Source organism: Sminthopsis crassicaudata, chromosome 4, assembly GCF_048593235.1.
Source record: "Sminthopsis crassicaudata isolate SCR6 chromosome 4, ASM4859323v1, whole genome shotgun sequence".
Classification (NCBI taxonomy): domain Eukaryota; kingdom Metazoa; phylum Chordata; class Mammalia; order Dasyuromorphia; family Dasyuridae; genus Sminthopsis; species Sminthopsis crassicaudata.
This window is the reverse complement of record NC_133620.1, coordinates 476,439,846-476,458,012: the sequence shown is the minus strand read 5'-3', so window position 1 is coordinate 476,458,012 and position 18,167 is coordinate 476,439,846. Positions and strand designations below refer to the sequence as shown.

At 56.7% G+C, this 18,167-nt stretch overlaps 1 protein-coding gene across 11 annotated transcripts in view; it reads left to right on the top strand.

Moving 5' to 3' along the window:
- Nucleotides 1-18,167, top strand: part of PCNT (pericentrin) — a 94,460-nt gene that overhangs the window by 6,825 nt on the left and 69,468 nt on the right. For 10 of the 11 annotated variants that reach the window (XM_074264478.1, XM_074264483.1, XM_074264482.1 and 7 more), the window contains exons 4-14: nucleotides 2,042-2,191; nucleotides 6,667-6,858; nucleotides 7,683-9,923; nucleotides 10,025-10,120; nucleotides 12,463-12,639; nucleotides 14,068-14,323; nucleotides 15,075-15,130; nucleotides 15,436-15,610; nucleotides 16,174-16,298; nucleotides 16,914-17,025; nucleotides 17,898-18,141. In XM_074264478.1, coding sequence (XP_074120579.1) covers nucleotides 2,042-2,191; nucleotides 6,667-6,858; nucleotides 7,683-9,923; nucleotides 10,025-10,120; nucleotides 12,463-12,639; nucleotides 14,068-14,323; nucleotides 15,075-15,130; nucleotides 15,436-15,610; nucleotides 16,174-16,298; nucleotides 16,914-17,025; nucleotides 17,898-18,141 — 3,824 coding nt within the window. The remainder of the gene's footprint in view (nucleotides 1-2,041; nucleotides 2,192-6,666; nucleotides 6,859-7,682; nucleotides 9,924-10,024; nucleotides 10,121-12,462; nucleotides 12,640-14,067; nucleotides 14,324-15,074; nucleotides 15,131-15,435; nucleotides 15,611-16,173; nucleotides 16,299-16,913; nucleotides 17,026-17,897; nucleotides 18,142-18,167) is intronic. The other variant, XM_074264480.1, reaches the window with a different exon arrangement.

The window sequence follows — 18,167 nt, the reverse complement described above, 5'->3', positions numbered from 1 at the left end:
TGGCCTCGAAGCTGCTAATCCCCCAGCCTGGACCTGGAGCGCCATCTTGGAAAGAAAAGAAGAGATTCTTCATAGATCTTTAAGCAATTGTTAATAGATAATTGTGAATTCTTGATGAACCCCACCATTATAGATCAAGAGCTGAAAGGGGCACAACAAGTGCTTTTGCAGCCGTTGCTTAAAGAGGTCCTTCAGGGAGAGAGGGCACCAGCTCTGGAGGAAGCCCCTTCCACGCCCGACAGCTGTCGGAGCTTCCGTTCTCCCCAGGACCCAGCCTGGACCCGGCCCCTAAAATACTCGGAGGGCTCTTCTGAACGTCCTGCAGGCTCGTGCTGCCCACCACCCTTCCGGGGGGCTGCTGGTCTTCCCCAAGAAGCTCTCTGGTCTTTCAGGGACCTTGGGAGCCGCACACGCCACTGCCGGTGGAGGAGGGCCCCGGGCAATGGAGTGATCACTCCCTTGTTCCTAGAAGCTCAGCCTGCCGTGGTGGCTCCTGCTGTTATACACAGAGCCTGTTCACAATGGCTGCCTTTGCTGGTACTTCTCAGGAGTGACCAGTCTAATGGGGGGGGCAGGGGGAGCAGCAGGGACCTGCTCATGGTGGGCAGCATCCCAAGGAAGCACTTCACGGCTTCAGGGGAGAAGGGAGGTGATTGCTGCAGGATCCGCACAGGGAGGGGGCCGCGGCTGGGAGGCGTCTCGTCGTTGGGCTCGAGCTGGTGGAGGGGTTGGCCAGGGGTCAGTGGCAGGGGGTGAGGAGGAGGATTGCCAGCTGGTGAGCCTGTGACTCTGGGAGGATGGCGTTGTCCTCCACGGGGTGGGTGTTCTGCGGGGAAAGAGACTATCCAGTGTTTCTGAATGGCCGTTGTCTCCTCGGTCAGAGACGAGGAATGGTAGCCAGGGCCTGAAACCCTCGCGGGAGCTCTCTTGGACCCTGGCAGATGCCAAGGTTGCAGCTCCAGAGCTGGGAAGGACCCTCGTCCTTCGCCCAGAGAAGCGCCCCTTCTTTGCCCCCTCTGATTGGCCTCCCCTCCCCCTGCACAGTCTGAGGATGACACCCCTGAAAGGGGGCTCGGTGGCCTCTGGGGACAACCTTCTTGTGCTGCCAGGAGCGGTTCCTTCTAGGCTTTTTCTTGCCCTTGGTATTTGCCGGCCCTCGGCTCTATGGTGCGGACCCCCACCTCTTGGGGCTGGATGAGAGTCCTTTACTGTAGACCGGTGGCTCGGGCCTGCGCGGTCTGACAGGGCGGAGGAGGGTCTCAGCCCATGGTCAGGGCCGGCCCTGTGGGGAGCCAGGAGATGGTCGCCGGTGGGCCCCGGGCTGCTCAGTGGGCCGGCTGGCGTCGCCGCTCCAGTCACGACGGGATCAGAGCTTTTGTTAGGGAACTGGCCCGGTGCTGAGTCACTGCCAGCACCCGAGCCACGGAAGGGGAGAGCGGGGCTGCCCAGAGACGCCCCGGATCAGGCGGCTGGGGAAACCGAGGCCTGGGAGGGATGTGGCAAATGGCTGCAGGCGCACAGGGTGGGGGGTAATTCTTATCCGGGACCTCGGGCTTCTCTGAAACGATGTGGCGGCAGGAGGAGAACTGAGCCGCTGGCCCTGGGGGTGGAGATCGGTGGGCTCTGGGCCTGGCCCTGCCCTCATTTTTCATGTCAGTTCTGGGGATCTTTTGATGCTTCGGCCGGTATGTAAAGTTAAGGGCGTGTTTGTGGGCTCCGGAGGGTCGAATGGCCCAGGCTCACCCAGATGAAGCGGCTAGCGGAGCCGGAGGCCGTGGAGGAGGCCGTCTTGGTAGCTTGTGGTCCTGCAGGGCCTGAGTGCGGGCTGCGTGGCTGAGGCCTGGGCCAGCCCCGAAGGGGGAGGCTCACCGGCTTTGTCTCTGACCACGTGGCCTCCCACGGGGCTCCTGCTGATGCTTGGCGGGCAGAGCTTTGAATCGCATCCCTGTAGTTGGAATATTGAGGACGCCCCACCGTGTGTTGTCCTGAGTGGGCTTTTTCTCGCCCCTGAAAGAACTGTTACGTATTGGCCCCTTGGTAGGAATTAGCGATGGCAGTCCAGGAAAGAGACAGAATCATTGTCCAGCTGAGCAGTAACCTTCAGCAGGCGAGGCAGAGTCACCAGCACGTCCAGCAGGAGGCGCTGCTCCTGGCCACTCAGATGCACCATTTGCAACATCAGTTACAAGAGGTAATTTGCTGTGGAAGAACATTTTGGATTTTTTTTCTGAGGCAGTTGCCCAGGGTCCCACAGCCAGGAAGTGCTAAGTGTCTGAGGCCAGATTTGAACTCGGGTCCTCCTGACTTCAGGGCTGGTGCTCTCTCCACGGCGCCCCCTAGCTGCTCCAACATTTTGGATTTTTAGAAAAACTTTCTTACGGAGGTCGGCCCTTTTCCTTTGGGAAGAAAGTTTTGGTTTGCAGCTTCCTCCGCTCACTGCTGTGGCCCAGCCTTCCTGGGGCGCCTCCCCAGCCCATATGTGGCAGGGCAGGGCTCACACGGGAGCCTGCTGCGGGACGTCATGCTGGGCTAAGGTCGGGCTGCCAAGTCAGCCCTCTGAGGGTTATGGGGCCTGCAGCCCTCTGAGGAATCCTGTGAGGTAAGGCTAGAGCTGTCCCTAGCTTAGTGGGAGGAGTTTCCCCTTCCTGTGCTGAATGCACAATGCCTTGTTTCTCAGGGTACTTTAAGGCGCCTCTCTGCCCTTCCTCCCTGATTCCCTTCCACTTGTCATTCCTTTCCCTTTGGGGTTTGGCTCACTGGTTCCTTCTCTGTCCCACTTTTATCTGGAATACGATTCTCTCCCTTTTCTCCTTCCTAGTAACTCTGACCCTAATTCTTCCTCCTCTCCCCTGTAACTAGTTCGGTTCCTCCTGTGGCTCATATGACTAGAACTCACTACTTTACAGAGGAGGAAGCTGAGGCACGTGGAAGTGCAGTGACTTGCCCAGAGTCGGGGAGCTAGGAAGTGTCTGAGGCTGCCTTTGTCCTGGCATCCTTTCCTTCTCATATATTCCATATTCCCCTTCTAAGTCACTCCAAAAAGATCTGCTCTAAATATTTTTGTACATATAGATCCTTTTCCTTTTTTGATTCTTTTTTAAACTTATGAATGCATAATTCTGCAACTTTTCCTTTGAACTTTTTGAAGTCCACACCTAATAGTGGTTTGGGTGGAGCAAAAGGGAGGCCCAGTTTGAGTGTTCTTTGGGTGTAGTTGCACATTTTTCTCCGGACGGTTGCACTGTTCACAACTTCACAACAGAGCATTCGTGTCCCAGTTTCCCCACGGCCTCCCCATTTTCCTTTTTTTGTCATCTTAACCAGCCTAATAGGTGTGGGCGGTACCTCAGAATTGTCTTAATTTGCACTCTGTTCATTAGTTTTTAAAATTTGGTTTTTGGCCCCCTTTTCCCAAAAGGATTTCTCTTCTTTCCGTCTCCTCTCATTCTCTGACTCACGACCCTTATGATGAATGTCTTTCTATTCCTTTGTGTGCCTCGTGAAGCCAAAACTTCCAAGGGCGCCACTCTGACTCCTCCCCTCTAGGGAGTTTCTGCCATTGCCTTGGAGAGTTTGCCTGTCCCTCAATACCAGTTCTTGCAGGGTCAGCGAGGACTCTGCCCCGTCGTGGATCCCCTCCCTTACCAGTGAGCTGCGCCTCATTTTCCTCAAAAGCCTCCCTGGCTCCATCGTGCTTCTCTTCCAGTGCTGGATGTCTCTAGGGTTCCAGCTCCTGCTGCAGAGGGGTGGCCTTTTCCAGCTCCACGGCCTGCAGACTTTACTCTCTTGCGTCTCTAGTGCTCGTGGTATTCAAGAAGAAAATAATCCGTTCACTTCTGGTTTTCTTTCTGAGCACGTTTCAAACACTCTTTATTATAGGATGTCCGTCTTTTTTTTCATTGCTGGCGAAGCTGCGATTTGTCTGGCAGGTCACTTGAGCTCCAGTGCTCGAGAACACGGTTCCGTTCCCTCTGCACCTCTGCCGAGTGCACCATGGTCCTGCCTTGTTCAGACGCTCTCTCCTTTGCATCGGAAGGGCTTTTCTAGATGCTTGCACTAGTTGTTGCTGACTTGAGTGATGGAGTTGGAGCGCTTTGGGTCTTGGAATTTGAAGCGTTGTGAGTTCCTCCAGTTGGAGTTCTGTCTTTTTGTGTACAGGAAGGTCTGGCCAGTTCCCTTGTTTTCTTCTTTATGTTTTAGTCCTTTGATTCTTCTGGGGCTTGTGGATCCTTCGATTCTCTCAGACATCTTCCCTGGAGATCTGAGCTGATTTTCTCCTTTTCTTTTCTCTCTGTTTGCTTTCCTGATGGACCGTCTCTCATTTCCCCGGGGAGATGTGCACTGCAGCTTGTCTCTTCTGACGGTTGCTTTTGCCGCCCAGGCCGTGAGTTCTGCTCTCATTGTTCTCATTTCTAACTTAAGGCTCTCAGGATCAGTGTCCTGCGGTTCTGTGGCGTCCTCATATTACAGAGTCCTTCATCCCCTCAGGCGTTGGACTCTATTCCTAGGGGCCTGACCTTGCTTTGGGGATTTCCTTCTGTTACTATTTTTGCTCGTGCTTTATCTGCTTATTTTCCAGCTCTGAGATGTTTGCTTTCCGAGACCTTTGGTGATTTCGGGGGTTTTCTCCTTACTCTCCCTTATTGTTCACTTTCTGACTCTGCCCCCTCCTCTGTGATTTCCTTGGAAGCTGGATCTCGGTGCCTAAGCCTTGGCCCATACTGGGCCGTTCCTTGCAGAGCAGCCTAGGCCCTTTCCCCAGCTGACTCCTAGGTGGTCAGAAGTGACCCCGCCGTGGTGAGTGCTCGTGGCCTGTGCTGCTCCCGCCACTCCTCGGTTCTCTGGCCCAGCAGCAGCTGTTTGGAGAGGGGCCGTGCCGGCCGCTGATGTTACGTGGGCTGTCCACGGCAGGGCCCTAGACTCCCTTGTTCCGGGGCACGGGGTAGAAGGGGAGGAGAGGAAGATGGGTGTCCTAGAGTTGGAGACGGCCGAAATGGATTTCTTTCTGGTGCATGATTTCTGTTTTGGAGAAGTTTGAGAGGCTATAGGGATTGGAGAAAACATCTGGTCCTACATCTTGTTGCTCATGTGACCCTATTTTACAGAGGGGGAAGCTGAGGCAGGCCGAAGTGAAATGACTTGTTCGGAGCTGGATAGCTAGTAAGCATCTGAGGCTGGATTGGTTGTGAGGTCCCCCTGGTCCTAGGCCCTGCCTCTGCCCTGGGCCTGCCTCCTGGCTGCCTCAGCAGTCCTGTTAAATGCTTACTTTGTACCAGATAACATGCTAAGTGTTGGGGGTACAAAGGAGAGCAAGAAGCGTTTTTCCTTGCAAAGAGTCTGGGAAAGCTAGGGGCTGGGTCTCCACGTGAAGGGCTTTGAATGCCAAACCAAAGATGTGAGATGGATGGTAGATCCGGGTCTTGGGCACTGAACGAGTGGAGTCAGGGAGAGAGAAGGACCAGGACAAGGCTGGCAGGGAGGCCTTCGAAGAAACCTGGCAGAGGGCGAGGGAGCGTGGGGCTGAGGGCAGAAGCTTGGCTCTGAGTCCTGGAAGGGGATGCTGAGTGTGGTTCTCAGCACGTGTGGCTTTGGCCTCCCAGGTCGATGGAGCCCTCTGAGTGTGGGCCGGTAGTGCAGGAGCAGGGAGGAATTAGCCAGCCGCAGCTCGAGGCACGTGGATGATGTCCCTGGGCCCGGAGGGACCAGGAAGGAGCAGTCAGAGCCATGGCAGGAGGGTTATCCAGCGGGGAAGGTGGTCCCTCGTCCACTCTCAGGGGTCTGCCGGACTGGGCGGCTGAGCTGGGAGTGGCTGCGGGCAGGGTCTGGTCGGCACAGAGGGCTGGAGGCCCCTGGGCCGGGGAGCCTCAGAAGCCGCTCCCCTCCCCCCCACTGCTGTGTGACCCCGGTCATGCCCTCCCCTCCCTGGGCTCCATGGTTCCTCAGGCCCCTTCAAGGCCCAAGTTGAGACTCCTGAAGATTCTGAGGAGCAAATGGGGGTGAAGCGGAGGGAGCAGACAACGTGAGCGTGGTCCCGAATCGAGTTGGATGGAACAGACATCTTGAGGCTGCTAGGAGCCACGGGGGGCAGCGTGTTGAGGGTGGGAGGGGAAGGCCCTGGCCTCAGACACTTCTGCTTCAGTTTCCTCTTCCCTAAAATGGGAGCAATGTTAGCACCTGCCCCTTAGGGTCATTATGAAGATTAAAGGAAACAGAATGCGTTGAAGCCCTTGACCGGCCTGAAAGGGCCGTGGGGGTATTCAAGCCAAGGTGGGATGGCAGGTGTTGGGTCTCAGACATCCCATATGGACTGGACGGGACGGTCACAAAGACCCTTTCCTACTCTCTGTCTGGGATCTCAGCGCAGGAAAGGCGTGGAGGAGGAGCAGGGGGGTGATCTGAGAGGGGGCTTGCATGGGAAGGACCCCCTCCTGGTGGTGACTGCCTCCTGTGGAGGCCTTTGAGAATGGGGGAGGACGGGAAGGGTGGGGACAAAATAAGTCAGCCCCCTGGCTGTGGGCCACATCTTGGGGAATCAGGGCTCAGCGCTGATAGAGCAAGCACTTTCTCTGCCTGATCTGTGAGGAGCTACTGGGGATGGGGGAGGAGGCAGGCACCCCAGTAGCTTCCATCTTCTGAGAGCTCATCGGCCAATCACTTGGTGTTTAGAATAGTGACCTTCTGAAGAGCAAGATGCCGGCCAAAGGAGGCTCGTTACAGCCCCGGCCCCTGGCAGCGGCCTCTCCGCAGTGCCCAGCAGAGCCGAGCGCTCCCCTGCAAGAGCCATTCCACAGCACTCCCCTGCAGCTCCAGCACCACAGGGCCCAGGATTTGGAAACCCACTTAGCAGCAAATCAGCAGGTGAGGAAGTGGTGGAGGCTCGCCGGGGCCTTGGCCGGAGCAGCCCCTCTTGTTCTGAAGAGGCGCTTTTCTCTAGAGGGGCCCTCGTGACCGCATGGAGTTCTTTAGGACCCGCCAGGCCTCGTGTCCTACCCTGGGCTAGTCCCAGACCTCGCCCTGCCGAGGCCTTCCCTTCTCTCGGCTTAGCAGGCGCCATCCCATGCTGAGGGAAGGTGGGTGGATGGCGGGTCCTCCCTGAGAGGTCGACATCCTAGTCCAGGGGCCCCCCAGCCGTCCCTCCCCAATCACTGTGGTTCTGTAGGAGCAGAGTTACTTGTGTAGATTAGAGAACCAATTCCTTGTTTGCTTTCCAGTTAGAATTTTATTCTCCCAGGACACCGGGACCTCTATTTCTTAGTGCTTAATAATTGGCTACGGTTCTCATTGTTTCCAGAAAGGAAAGGAAGTACTTTTGTATTCAAACAATACAATTAAGAATTGTCCCCCTTGTGACCAGTTGGAAGGAAAAGGGCCTTATCTGTACCAAGATCAGGTCAAAATTTGCCCCAGGCCATTTGGAGATCATTCCCTGTAATTGTCCCTAACTTCCCATCATCCTAATAATTTGAGACCACTCTGCTGTGATGTTGGAACTTTCTTTGCACTTGTTACTAAAAATTAGCTTTCCAAACAAAAAAGACAAGGCCGCTGTGGCTCTAGCCTGTACTGACTTATATATGAGTAACATTTAGTCTGGTGAAATATTAACTAATTGTTTTTAATTAATGTGCAGATTAGCATGTCGAGTTTTCTTCCTAGTTGATATGTAACATTTTATTTTTAAGAATTTCAAAGATAAAGAGGACATGTCTGTGGAGATGGAAGAACATTTGAAAGGTGCCGTTCGGGAGCTGTCATGGGTGGTCAGAGAGAAAGAAGGGCTGAGCAGCAGTCTGCGAGACCCTTTCCATCTTGCCGATGAGGCCGTGGTTTCACCAGAGCGTGCTGTTTCAGTAAACGATGCAGAAGCCGGACTGTTCAAACAGGAAAAGCGACCGTGTGTTGAGGAGTCCCAAGAACATCCCCTAAAGGAAGTTTGTGAACTGCCTCAGGATCTAAAGTGGGAGCCTGGGCTGGGGGTCCCAGAGGTGAAACAGGATTGTGGCAACATCGTGGATGGGGCATATAGGAAAGCAGGTGGGCCTGCAGGAGCCTCTCCACTTAGAGGCCTGAGAGACAGGGAGCCACAGAGCCTCAGTGGAGCTCATGCCCATTTAAACGATCCACTCCAAGAGTTGGATCTTCATCCAAATGGCTCATGTGCAACACCAGAGAGCCACATGGCAGCTTTTCAGAAGGAAGGAGAGGAGACTGAGTGGTTGGAGGAAGATATGCTGGAGGATCTTAAAAGGAAGTTTTCACCTGCAGAGAAACACTTGGACAAAGCTTGGGACTCCAAGGGTGATGAGCAAAATGGGGATGAGGAGATGCAAAAACTCAGCTCCCGTGACCAAGGGTGGAATGGGGAGTTGCTCCGAGAATCTGAAAAGAGCAGAGACCTCCCGCTGGAGGATGTCGGGGAAGTCCCTTCCTGTGAGCCGGAGAGAGCCTCGCGAGGTGCCTTTGGCGCCCAGAAAGCTGAACTGGACAGGCTGTGTGGTAGGGTCGGCCTTCAGGGAGAGCCATTCTGCCATGAGTTGGAATATCAAGATGTTCCCAAAAGGTTCAGTTTAGAATCTGAAGAAGAAAAGCCAAGTTTGAAATTTGACATGAGTGAGGAGGACGAAACGATTGAAGTCGGCCCCCTTGCTGGGGAAGCGTCAGTGGAGGGATTGATGGTAGAGGTCCCTGGTGACTTGATGGAAAAGTACCTGGTCTGCAGCGAACAAGATCATTTGAGTGCATCCGAGACACCCGAGTATTTTGACATAGAAACTGCTTTCCAGAGTAAATCTGAGAGGGGGAATCTGGGTTTCGTAACAGATGAGCTCATTATTGGCTTGGATGAAAAAATGGACTCCAGTGTCTTGTCAGAAGGATTGCTTGCCGACCCGGTGACAGACCTGCAGTACGGCAGTGGCTTTTCTCATGGAGACTTAAGGGAGTTAATGGACAAAGATAAGGTTTACTTGGGAGAGCGGTGTGGGAAGTTCAATCAGCTATGTATAAAAAAGGAGACGGCCCTCAAGAATTTCTCCCAGGAGGATGAAAAGGCTGAGGAGACATGGTGGGAGGGGGGACACAGCCTTCCAATCGAACTGAACCAGGACGAGGAAAGCTCGTTTTCTTGCTCTGAGATTGTCCCACAGCTGGAGGAAGAAGCGGAAAATCCAATGGCAGCTGCGGCTGCAGCCGGAAGGGTCCCAGATTCACAAGGCCCGTCTTCAGCATCTGTTCAGGATCTTCTCTGGCCTGGGATGGTCGAGATCTGCCCTGAGGAAGTGGAGAGGGGAGCGGGGAAGAGGACTTCCGACTCAGCGCATCTGGAGGCCCTGCACACTCAGGAGGGGGACAGACTGCAGGGCCTGCCGGATGCCCACCAAGGCAGAAGCCAAAGGGCTGCCGGGCGCCTGGGTCAGAAAACCACCCTAGAGGAGGCTCTGCTGCAGGAGGTGGAGACCCTGAAGGCCGAGATCGCTACCAAGGAAAGTCTCTTTACCCAAATTGTCAAAGAAAAAAATAATTTGGAAAAAATGTTTTCTAAAGACAGGGAAAATCTTGAGGAAAACATATTGGAACTGACTGAGAAAATTAAATGCTTGGAAAAAGAACAGCGGCGTGAAAAAACAGCATTTGTGGGACAGTCTAAACTGGCTCCTTCAGAGGGTCAGAAACCTGATGCTGAAATAAAGGCAAAAGACTCAGATATCACGCAAGCAGAGAATAACCTGATTCCGCCAATGACTTCCTTGAAAAGTGCCCTAGCAGACCCCACTTGGCGGCTGCAGGAGGAAGCACAGAGAGCTGCCTGGGCTCTGGAGGACGTCTGGTCGGAGCTGAGCAGCCGCTTTGACAAGCAGATGACTCAGTTGAAGCATCAGCAGGAGGTTGAGAGGGCCCAGCTGAAGCGGGAGCACCAGAAAGAGGTAGGCTGGCGGGGCGCCGAGGGCATCCGTGTTTTCCTTCCAGGTGCTCCTGGTGGAGCTTTTGAACAGAGCCCTCTCCTTGTCCTTCGTCTTATTTCTAGGTGGAGGCCATAAGTGATCAGATGAAGGAAGAGCTGGGCAAGCAGCAGCGCAAGTGGGACGAAGAGCGGAAAGAACAGATTGGCATGATTAAGCAGGTACTCCCGTGACCGGCGCGGTCCTTTCTCTTGTCGGGGAGCCGTCTTCCGGTGGCCACGCCAGCCTGGCGGCCTCACAGGCGCAGAATGAGGGGCTGAGGCCCCTGCTCCAGTCTGTAAAACACTCCTAACGGCTTTGGTTCAAAACAAATTGAAGCATTTGGGTTTTACGTCACCTAGATTTCATTCCTTTGTCAGAGAGCTAGTCTATAGGACAAAGAATTTTTTTTTTTTTTAAGAAAGGAAGAAAGAGGAAGGGGAGAAGCCACGGGCTTTTAAGGACCTGGGTCTAGAGGTAGCATTCCCCCTTGAGGCCCTCTGGCCTCTGCACAGGAGTAGGTCTCTCAGCCCTTCCGCTCAGCCCGCCTTGTCCTTTGTAGTTTCAAACATTCCCTTCTGACTGTTTCTGTTTTATTCTCCTTGTCGTCATGTCTGGTGTCCTTCTGGTTATCCTGCCATCCCTCTGCTCGCTCACTGCTGTCTTCCGGACTTCCTCAGTCTCTCCGTGCTTTGCTTTATCAAAGTCACCTTTTGTTTTGTTTTGTTTTTGTTTTTTGACTTTCTTTCTAGATCTGATTTTTCTTTTCATTATAACTTTTTATTTGCAAGATATATGTGGGTAATTTTTTAGCATTGAGAGTCCCCTTTTCTCGGAGCACATCCCGCTTACAGTAAGGTTCTGTGGTGTTTAGCCATTCCCCAAACAACGCATCTACTTTGGTTCTGGTTTTGCACAAGACAGCGGCAATCACGGTAGATCAAAGCTACCGTTTTGGGAAATGAAATGAAGAGTTTTTGCACAAATGCAATTAATGAATCAGGGATGAGGAGGGAGGCAGATGACGGGAAAAGATTCTGTGTCATATTTATCTGAGGCTTTGGGTATCCAGCATATATCGGGTATCCAAGATATCTCTATCTGTACGTGTATCTAATCTCTCTCTATAGCCAGCAAACGTGCGTATGTGTGTTTGTGCGTGTGTGCATTTGTGTTTGTGTATGTATGTCCAAAAGTCACTCCTCAGCAGATGAGTAGCTATGAAAAAAGGCTACGGAAAGTAGTTCTCACAAAGAATTGCAAAGCATTACGTGCCACCTGATCGCTAAGAAGAAGAGGAACCCCAGTTAAAATAAACCTGATGGTAGCCCTGAAAATTGGCAACGGTGACACGAGATGAGGGTGGTCAATGTTGGGAGGGGTCCGGGAAGACTGATACACTGCGGCTGTGAGGCAGGGGGACTGTTTTGGAGAGCTGTTTATATCGTGCAAATGAACCAGAGATTGCACTTCGGAGGCCCATGCCCCAAGGTCCCATTCGCTGGGCGCTTTTTTCACCCCCGGTGGGATTTTCACGGCCGACCAGCCGGGAGGGAGGGATTGTTTCAGTGGCGGTCAGTGTGGACTTGGACAGATCACAGCGAGCTAAGGATGAGGAAGAGGTCATTAAGCCCCGGATTCTTCCCGGCAGAAAAGCCAATGTTTCGCTTGGGCTGCGTAGCCTCGCCCGTCCCGCAGCGTTGACTTTCCTCACGGTTATTTTCTGCGTCTGGATGTGCGGCTTTTTTGTTGTGCAGCTAGTGAAGCTTCTGTGATGATTCTTGTGGTCATTGCTCGGTCTGGCGTCCACCGATTGTACTCAGCTTGGACCATGGCTGACTTGATTTTGGAGGCCCGAAATTTTTTTTTCCCAGAATCGGGGTCAATACTGACATTAGGATCTCTCTCTCCTTTTCCATTTCCCCGCTTCCCCCCGTCCCAAGCTTTTCAGAAATCAGGTGCTTTTGAAGTGGCAGGAGAGGAAGTGGGGCGCTCCGGCTGCCGGTCAGTCTCATTGTGGCCCTGGGGTTGGAGGCTGAGGGCAGAGTTTGGGTGCCAAGAGGTCCCATGGCCTTCCTCCATCCAGTGAGGCGGCGGCCTGGAGGATGCTGCAGCTCGTGACCAGCCTGAATCTGTGAGCCCACAGTGACCGGTGTTCATGCCCAGGGCTGGCCAAGGATGAACTCTCTCCTCCCGCGTTGGGACACAGTGCCTTTCTTAAAAAATGGAATTTGGTCCTTTTTTTTCTTGGTCACGACCAGATTCTAGGTGATCTTTAAGCACATTACGTGCTTGCTTGTGGGCTTTGCGGAGTTTTTAGCTTTCACCTTTTGCGAATTGCCTTTGTCAGGTTTTAGGCGTTCCCCAGCGGACCACGCATGTTGGATTTGTTATTAAAGCTTTGGCAGCCCCTCAGGGCCAGGCTCTGGACTTGCAGAAAACGCCTTCGCTCAGGGAGGCGACAGCACTCTGTCCTTTCTTTGCTGAAACCGGGCATTCACAGTGATCGCTTTTCTCTCTCGAGATTCACGAACGAGAACGTGATCGGGAGGTTGCGGAGCTGGTCTGTAAGCATCAAGAGGAGCTGAAGCAGCTCCGGGAGGGACTTCAGAGCAAGCACCAGCAAGCGATGAAGGAGCTGCAGAAGCACCTGGAAGCCTTCCATGAAACAGAGATGCAGCAAGCCCAGCTCCAGGCACAGGTAGGCTTGGGCCCGGCCAGACCGCTGCCCCCTTAACCCGGGCCTTTGGAGGTTTGCTCCAGGGGCCCCCCACCTGCAGGCCTTCTTTGAGGGCCATCCCCGAACAAGACTCCCCTGTGCCCCCCACTTGATGCCTCGAGCTTTTCTTCAGAACCCTGCCTTGCAGAGCTCGGCCCTCCCCCTCTTGGGGAGCTTTTACTGGTGTCTTTGTGATGTCTTCTGCCCACAGGCAATGAGTGGAACAAAAACCTTGGGGGTAGCTCAGTCTTCTGGTCTGATCCCCTTTATCCCGTGGGGTCCTGGCTTCCTTCAGGACGTGGCTCCTGGCCTGCTGAGCCTCCCTCCTCCTCTGGGGGTGTTCTGCCTATGTATGCCGTCTCCTCCCAGTCTGTCTGGAGCCCTTCCTGGGGGTGTGTGTGAAGATGGGGGGGTGCAGGCCTGGGGTGTGCACGTTGGCTTCTGACCCCTGGTGCCCAGCCTGGCACTCAGAGTGTTTGTGGTCTCCCTGCTCAGTCAAGGGCTCCGTGCTCTGGACAAGCCGGCCTTCCCTCTGCAATGGCCGGGCTCCCGCCCAGGCTGAGCCTGCTTCTTGCCCAAGGTCTTTCTCTCCAGCTCTTCCTCTGCTCTCCCCTTCTTCCTTGGCCTTCAGCCTCTCCTGCCTCCTCACCGGGCGGCCAGTGTGTTTCGGCTTCGGCCTCGGCCTCTGGCCTCTCAGTGAGGGGCGCGCCTTAAATTCTGGACAAACCGGCTGCTCTGACCCTGCCGTCTGAGCCGCTCTCGGGCCTTCTCCGGCAGCACCCTGGAGAGCAGCCGCTTTCCTCAGAGAGTTTCGTCCAGAGCCTTAAACGTAGCGGGAACTTGTCCTTCATTGAGAGCCTCAGGCCGTGGGATGCCCATGTGGAGGCCTGAGGAGGAGGCGGATCTGGAAGGGGTTGGGGGGAGCAGGAGACACAGACGCGCCCTGGGCCTGGAGAGGTCTGCTAAGGAGGCTGCTTCACAACAGAGGCCACGGGGGGCCGACCTGGTCACATCCCCTGGCCAAGTTTCCTGGGGGAATCTGGCACGTGCTCAGGGAAGCGCAGCTCGCTCAGTCATTTGGCCTGAGCTGGGGAAGGGCCCGCTCCCCTGTGCCTGAGCGAGGCTCCGGGGGAGGAGGGGGAGTCGTTCCTTCGGGAGGAGGGCCGCCGGGAGGATGTTGGAAAGTGGAAAGGAAGGCGAGCCCGGGAAGGTGTTCCCAGAAAGGGGAGGTCGCAGGTCACTAAGGAGCCCATCAATGAGGCTGTTGCTGAGAAGTGAGAGAGCTGCAAAGAGGCGGCCTACAAGGGGGCCTGGCCCCCGCCCCCCCGGGACCCCCCGCTGCAGCCACACGCAGGACCATCCGGTCCTGGCAGGGACTGTTGGCTAATGCCCCTTTTCTGTTGCTTGTAGACCCTGCACAGCCTGGAGCTGGAGGCTCTGCGCCTGAGCCTGAGCAACATGCACACGGCCCAGCTCGAGCTGACCCAGGCCAACCTGCGCAAGGAGAAGGAGACGGCCCTGGTGGAGCTCCGGGAGATGCTCAATGACAAGCGGGCGCAGGAGGTGGCGCTCGTCCAGAGCCGCCAGCAGTTTGAGCTGGAGCACATCAAGGAGCAGCACCGCAAGGAGAAGGAGGAGATGGCCTTGGAGCACCAGCAGGAGCTAGGTACGGGCTCCCGTCCCCGCCCAGAGGTGCCAGGGAACCCCCCCGCTGCTCCCCTCTTCTCTGCTCACGGGGGCCCGGCGGCAGCTCCCTGCCCTTGCCCAGTGTGCTTGCCAGCACTTGTGGGCGGCTTCCTTCCTGAGGAGTGCCAGGACTGGGTGCATACTCTGGGTACCTGTTTGCAGCCTGGAGTTCATCATCCATTTGTGCTCCCTTCTAAAAGGGAGAGGCCCTGGCTAGACCTCGAGGCCCTGGAGCCGGGCTCCATATCCCAGGAGGACCCTCCTGGCGCCTTCTTCCCTCTGGGCCCAGCTCCTCGAGGAGCCGGCCATGTCGTGGCCTTCCATCCGCCTTCTCATGCAGAGCGAGGGAGGCAGCTGGGATTTGGAGACTCCCTTCCTCCCTTTGTTCTCCATCTTTCTGCCTGGCTGAAGCTGCCCAAGAATGGCTAAGTCATAGTCAGGGGCTTCCTCCTCCGACGTGGAGAGACCACCACGGCCTCATGCTAGTTCTCTCAGTGTTGCCCGTCCCTTGGTTTTAGCATCTGGCCTGAATTTGCCATTCGGAGCCCCCCGTCCTGCCCCGCGGGAGCAGCAGGACAGCGTCTGTCCCCTCTCCCCGTGCTTGGAGACGCTCCCGCGGCCAAACCCCTCCTGGGAACGCCGGGCCCGGGCCCTCCCGGCAGCCAAAGGCCAGGAGGACAGAGTCTGCCGCGTGGGGCCGGTTGTGTTGAGTGGCTTCTCTTTTATTTCAGCCGCCTTGGAGAAGAAACTGGAACTAGAAGTGGAGGCTCACAGCCAGACGTTGGAGGTAGCTCCAGCTGCCCTTGTTGTGTTTGTGGGGGAGGGGTACAGCACTGGGACCCCGAAACCTGCCTTGGGCTCCCCCGACACACACCCAGGACCGGTAGACTCAAGCGCATTTCTTTCCGTCTCTGTCAAATGGGAACTGCCGCAGACTTGAGCCCCCCCGTGTGGGGATGAGGCTGTGGTGGTGTGAGATGGGTCAAGCCCTTCGCCAGCCTGGGAGGGTCTGTGAGTCCCCCCTTTCCCCAGGCCTGCCTGCTGCCTCGGTCCTCCAGAGGGGCCCATGGTCTGTGCTTGATGTTTTCCCAGATGCTCAAGGGAGACTGGGACTCCGAGAAGGGCTCGTGCTTAAGAAGGCTCGAGGAGGAGCTGGCCCAAAAGCACCGGGCAGAGATGGAGAGCGTGCGCGAGGCCCTGAGGGCCCAGCTGGCCGAGCAGAAGGCGGAGCTGGAGAAGATGGCCCATGACAAGGCCCAGGCCGAAGGTAGGGCTCCGCTGGGGGCGAGGCGTCGTGGTCCGGTCCCCTGGGCCCGAACCCTTCAGGACCTGTGTCTGCAGGTGGCACCCCGGTGAGAGGGCTCGGCCACAGAGGCCCGCGTTCCTGCCCCGCCTGCGGCCCCCTGGGCGAGGCCTTCAGCCTCCGGCTGCCTCCATTTCCTCACCCGTGAGGGAGAGAGTAATGACAGCCGCCTCCCTGGGTCCTTGGGCGGATGCAGGCCTTGTTCTCCCCTTCTCTTCCCTTTCCCTCAGAAAATGAAATTGAAAGTTGGATTCTAAACTTAAATTCCCTTTAAATTCCCTTTCCTTTTTACCTTTTAAAACACTAGACCTTGTCCCGAAGAGAATGTAAATGCCATTTTAGTGTCATTTCTTCCCTGGATGGGCGGGAGCGAGCCGCTTTCCTGCCTCTGCTCCTGGGCGAGCGTCCGTGGCTCCCCTGGGAAGGCTCCGGGCCCAGTGGGGCGGCGGGTTCAGGCGGCCGCGGGGCCGATTCCTTTGATGGGCCGGGATTGAGGACCAACCACCCCTTGGCCTCTTCTCCCACAGCCGCTCTCAGTAGCCTCCAGGCCCAGCACCAGGCGGCCATGCAGGACCTTCGCGAGGAGCTCCAGCTTCAGCGCGACCGGTATTTAGAAGACATGGATCTGAAAGTCCGCGAGAAGCAGCAGGAGGTGGGCGCCCGCACGGGGCTTTCAGTCTGGCGTGCCCAACGGGGACAGACTTGGGAGCCCCTTTGGAGCTGCCAGTTCCTTCACAGCCTGTCCAGGGGGGGCCTTGGTTTTGGTGGGGAAAGCTGCCTTCTGGTGTGGGAGCAGCAACTCCCCTGTCCCGTTTCCTCAGATTGGGGGTTGGGCCCTTCTTAGGCCAGTGACCGGCTCTCTGTCCTTCGGCGCTGATCCCGAGGCTCTTGCAGGATGTCCACACTGGCCTCCTCCCCTGTTTCTGACACTGGCGTATTTGTCATGAGAGCAGCTGACGTGTGTGTGTGTGTGTGTGTGTGTCTCTGTGTGTGTGTGTGTGTGTGTGTGTGTGTGTGTGTGTGTGTGTGTGTGATGCTGTGCACCCCGGGGCCCCAGCACCTCCTTTTTTCCCCATTGGGGTCCCTAGCGTGGCCCCTATTTTGTAGTTGAGGAAGCCCCTGAGCAGAGAGGGCCTGGGTCTAGCCTGCCGGGCCCTGGCCTCCCCGCTGCGCCCTCGCGCCCGCACTGCCCGACCCTCTGGGCCGCTTGCCCGTGCCCTGGCGTTGGAGGCACCGACAATGTGCGGAACGCTTTCCTTTCCTGCAGCTGGACACGCTCCAGGCCTCCTACGAAGAGCTGCAGGCGCAGTCCCGAGAGGAGATCCAGCAGCTCTGGTCTCAGCTGGACTCCACACGAGCAAATCGGCAGGAGCTGAACGGTGAGTCCGGGAGCAGTTGTAGCCGCGCCTCCCTGGGCCGGCCACCGTGGCGGGGCCGACCGCCCCTGTCTCTGGGGAAATGGTGGGACGGTCAGAGGGGGGGGGATTCCCAGGCGAGGAAATGCCTCCATCGATGCAGGTCGCCTCTTCCTCTGTAGCTCCTGGAAGAAGGGCATTAAGGGCCCAGGGTCACGCAGTCAGGAAGTGTGGCCTTCAGCCTGGCTCTCTGCTTGCTGCCCGGGCCTCCGGGCTAGAGGCTGGCAGAGAGCTTGGGGAAGGAAGGTGTTAGGAAACTAAGGCAGACCGAGGGAAGTGACTTGTCTAGGGGCCCCCAGCTAGGAAGTGTCTGGGGCTGGATTGGAACTCAGCACTGTCTCTAGGCGTAGCGCTCCCCCCCCCCACCCCCCCCCGCCCCCCGTGCCCTCAAGCTGACAGAGTTGCCGAGGGATATTGTATGGGGAGAAGAGAGAAGGGGGCCCAGGACAGAGCCGTGAGGGACCCCTGAGGTTAACAGGTGTGACCTGGAAGAGAATGGAGTGGGAGACCCTGAGAAGCAGCAGGGCGGCCTGTGGGGCCAGAGAAGAGGGAGGGAAGGCCCCGGGCTGAGGTGAGAAGCAGCAGGAGCAGGCCTTGGCCCGGTTCCCAGCATCCACCAGCTGCGGGCCGGTGCCCCCAATAACGCCGGCGACCTTGTCCTGAGACTGCAGCCGCGGAGGGGGTCGGGGGGAGCCGGCCTTGGCTCTCTTGGGCTTGGCGGTGCCGGCCTCCCATCGCATTCTCCTCCTCCTCCTGACGCACACGCGGCACCGCATCGGGGGGCCGCCGGTCCCGCGCTTCTCGCTCCTGCTGACGGGAGGCGTTTGGCGTTGCAGATCTCAGGGAGCAGCTTCTGGCCCGAGCGTCCCACGTGGAGCAGCTCGAACACCTCAAGCACGACTTTGAGCAGCGGCAGCAGCAGAGGCGCAGCGAGCACGAGCGCGAGCTGGAGCAGCTGCGCCTTTACTTTGAGCAGAAGCTGCGGGACGCCGAAGACAGCTACCGGGAAGACCTCCACCTGCTGCACCAGCGGCTGCAGGAGGTCAGGGAGGACTCTTTCCTCGACTCTGCCGACGTCAGGTAAAGGAGGCGGCCCGGCCCTCCCG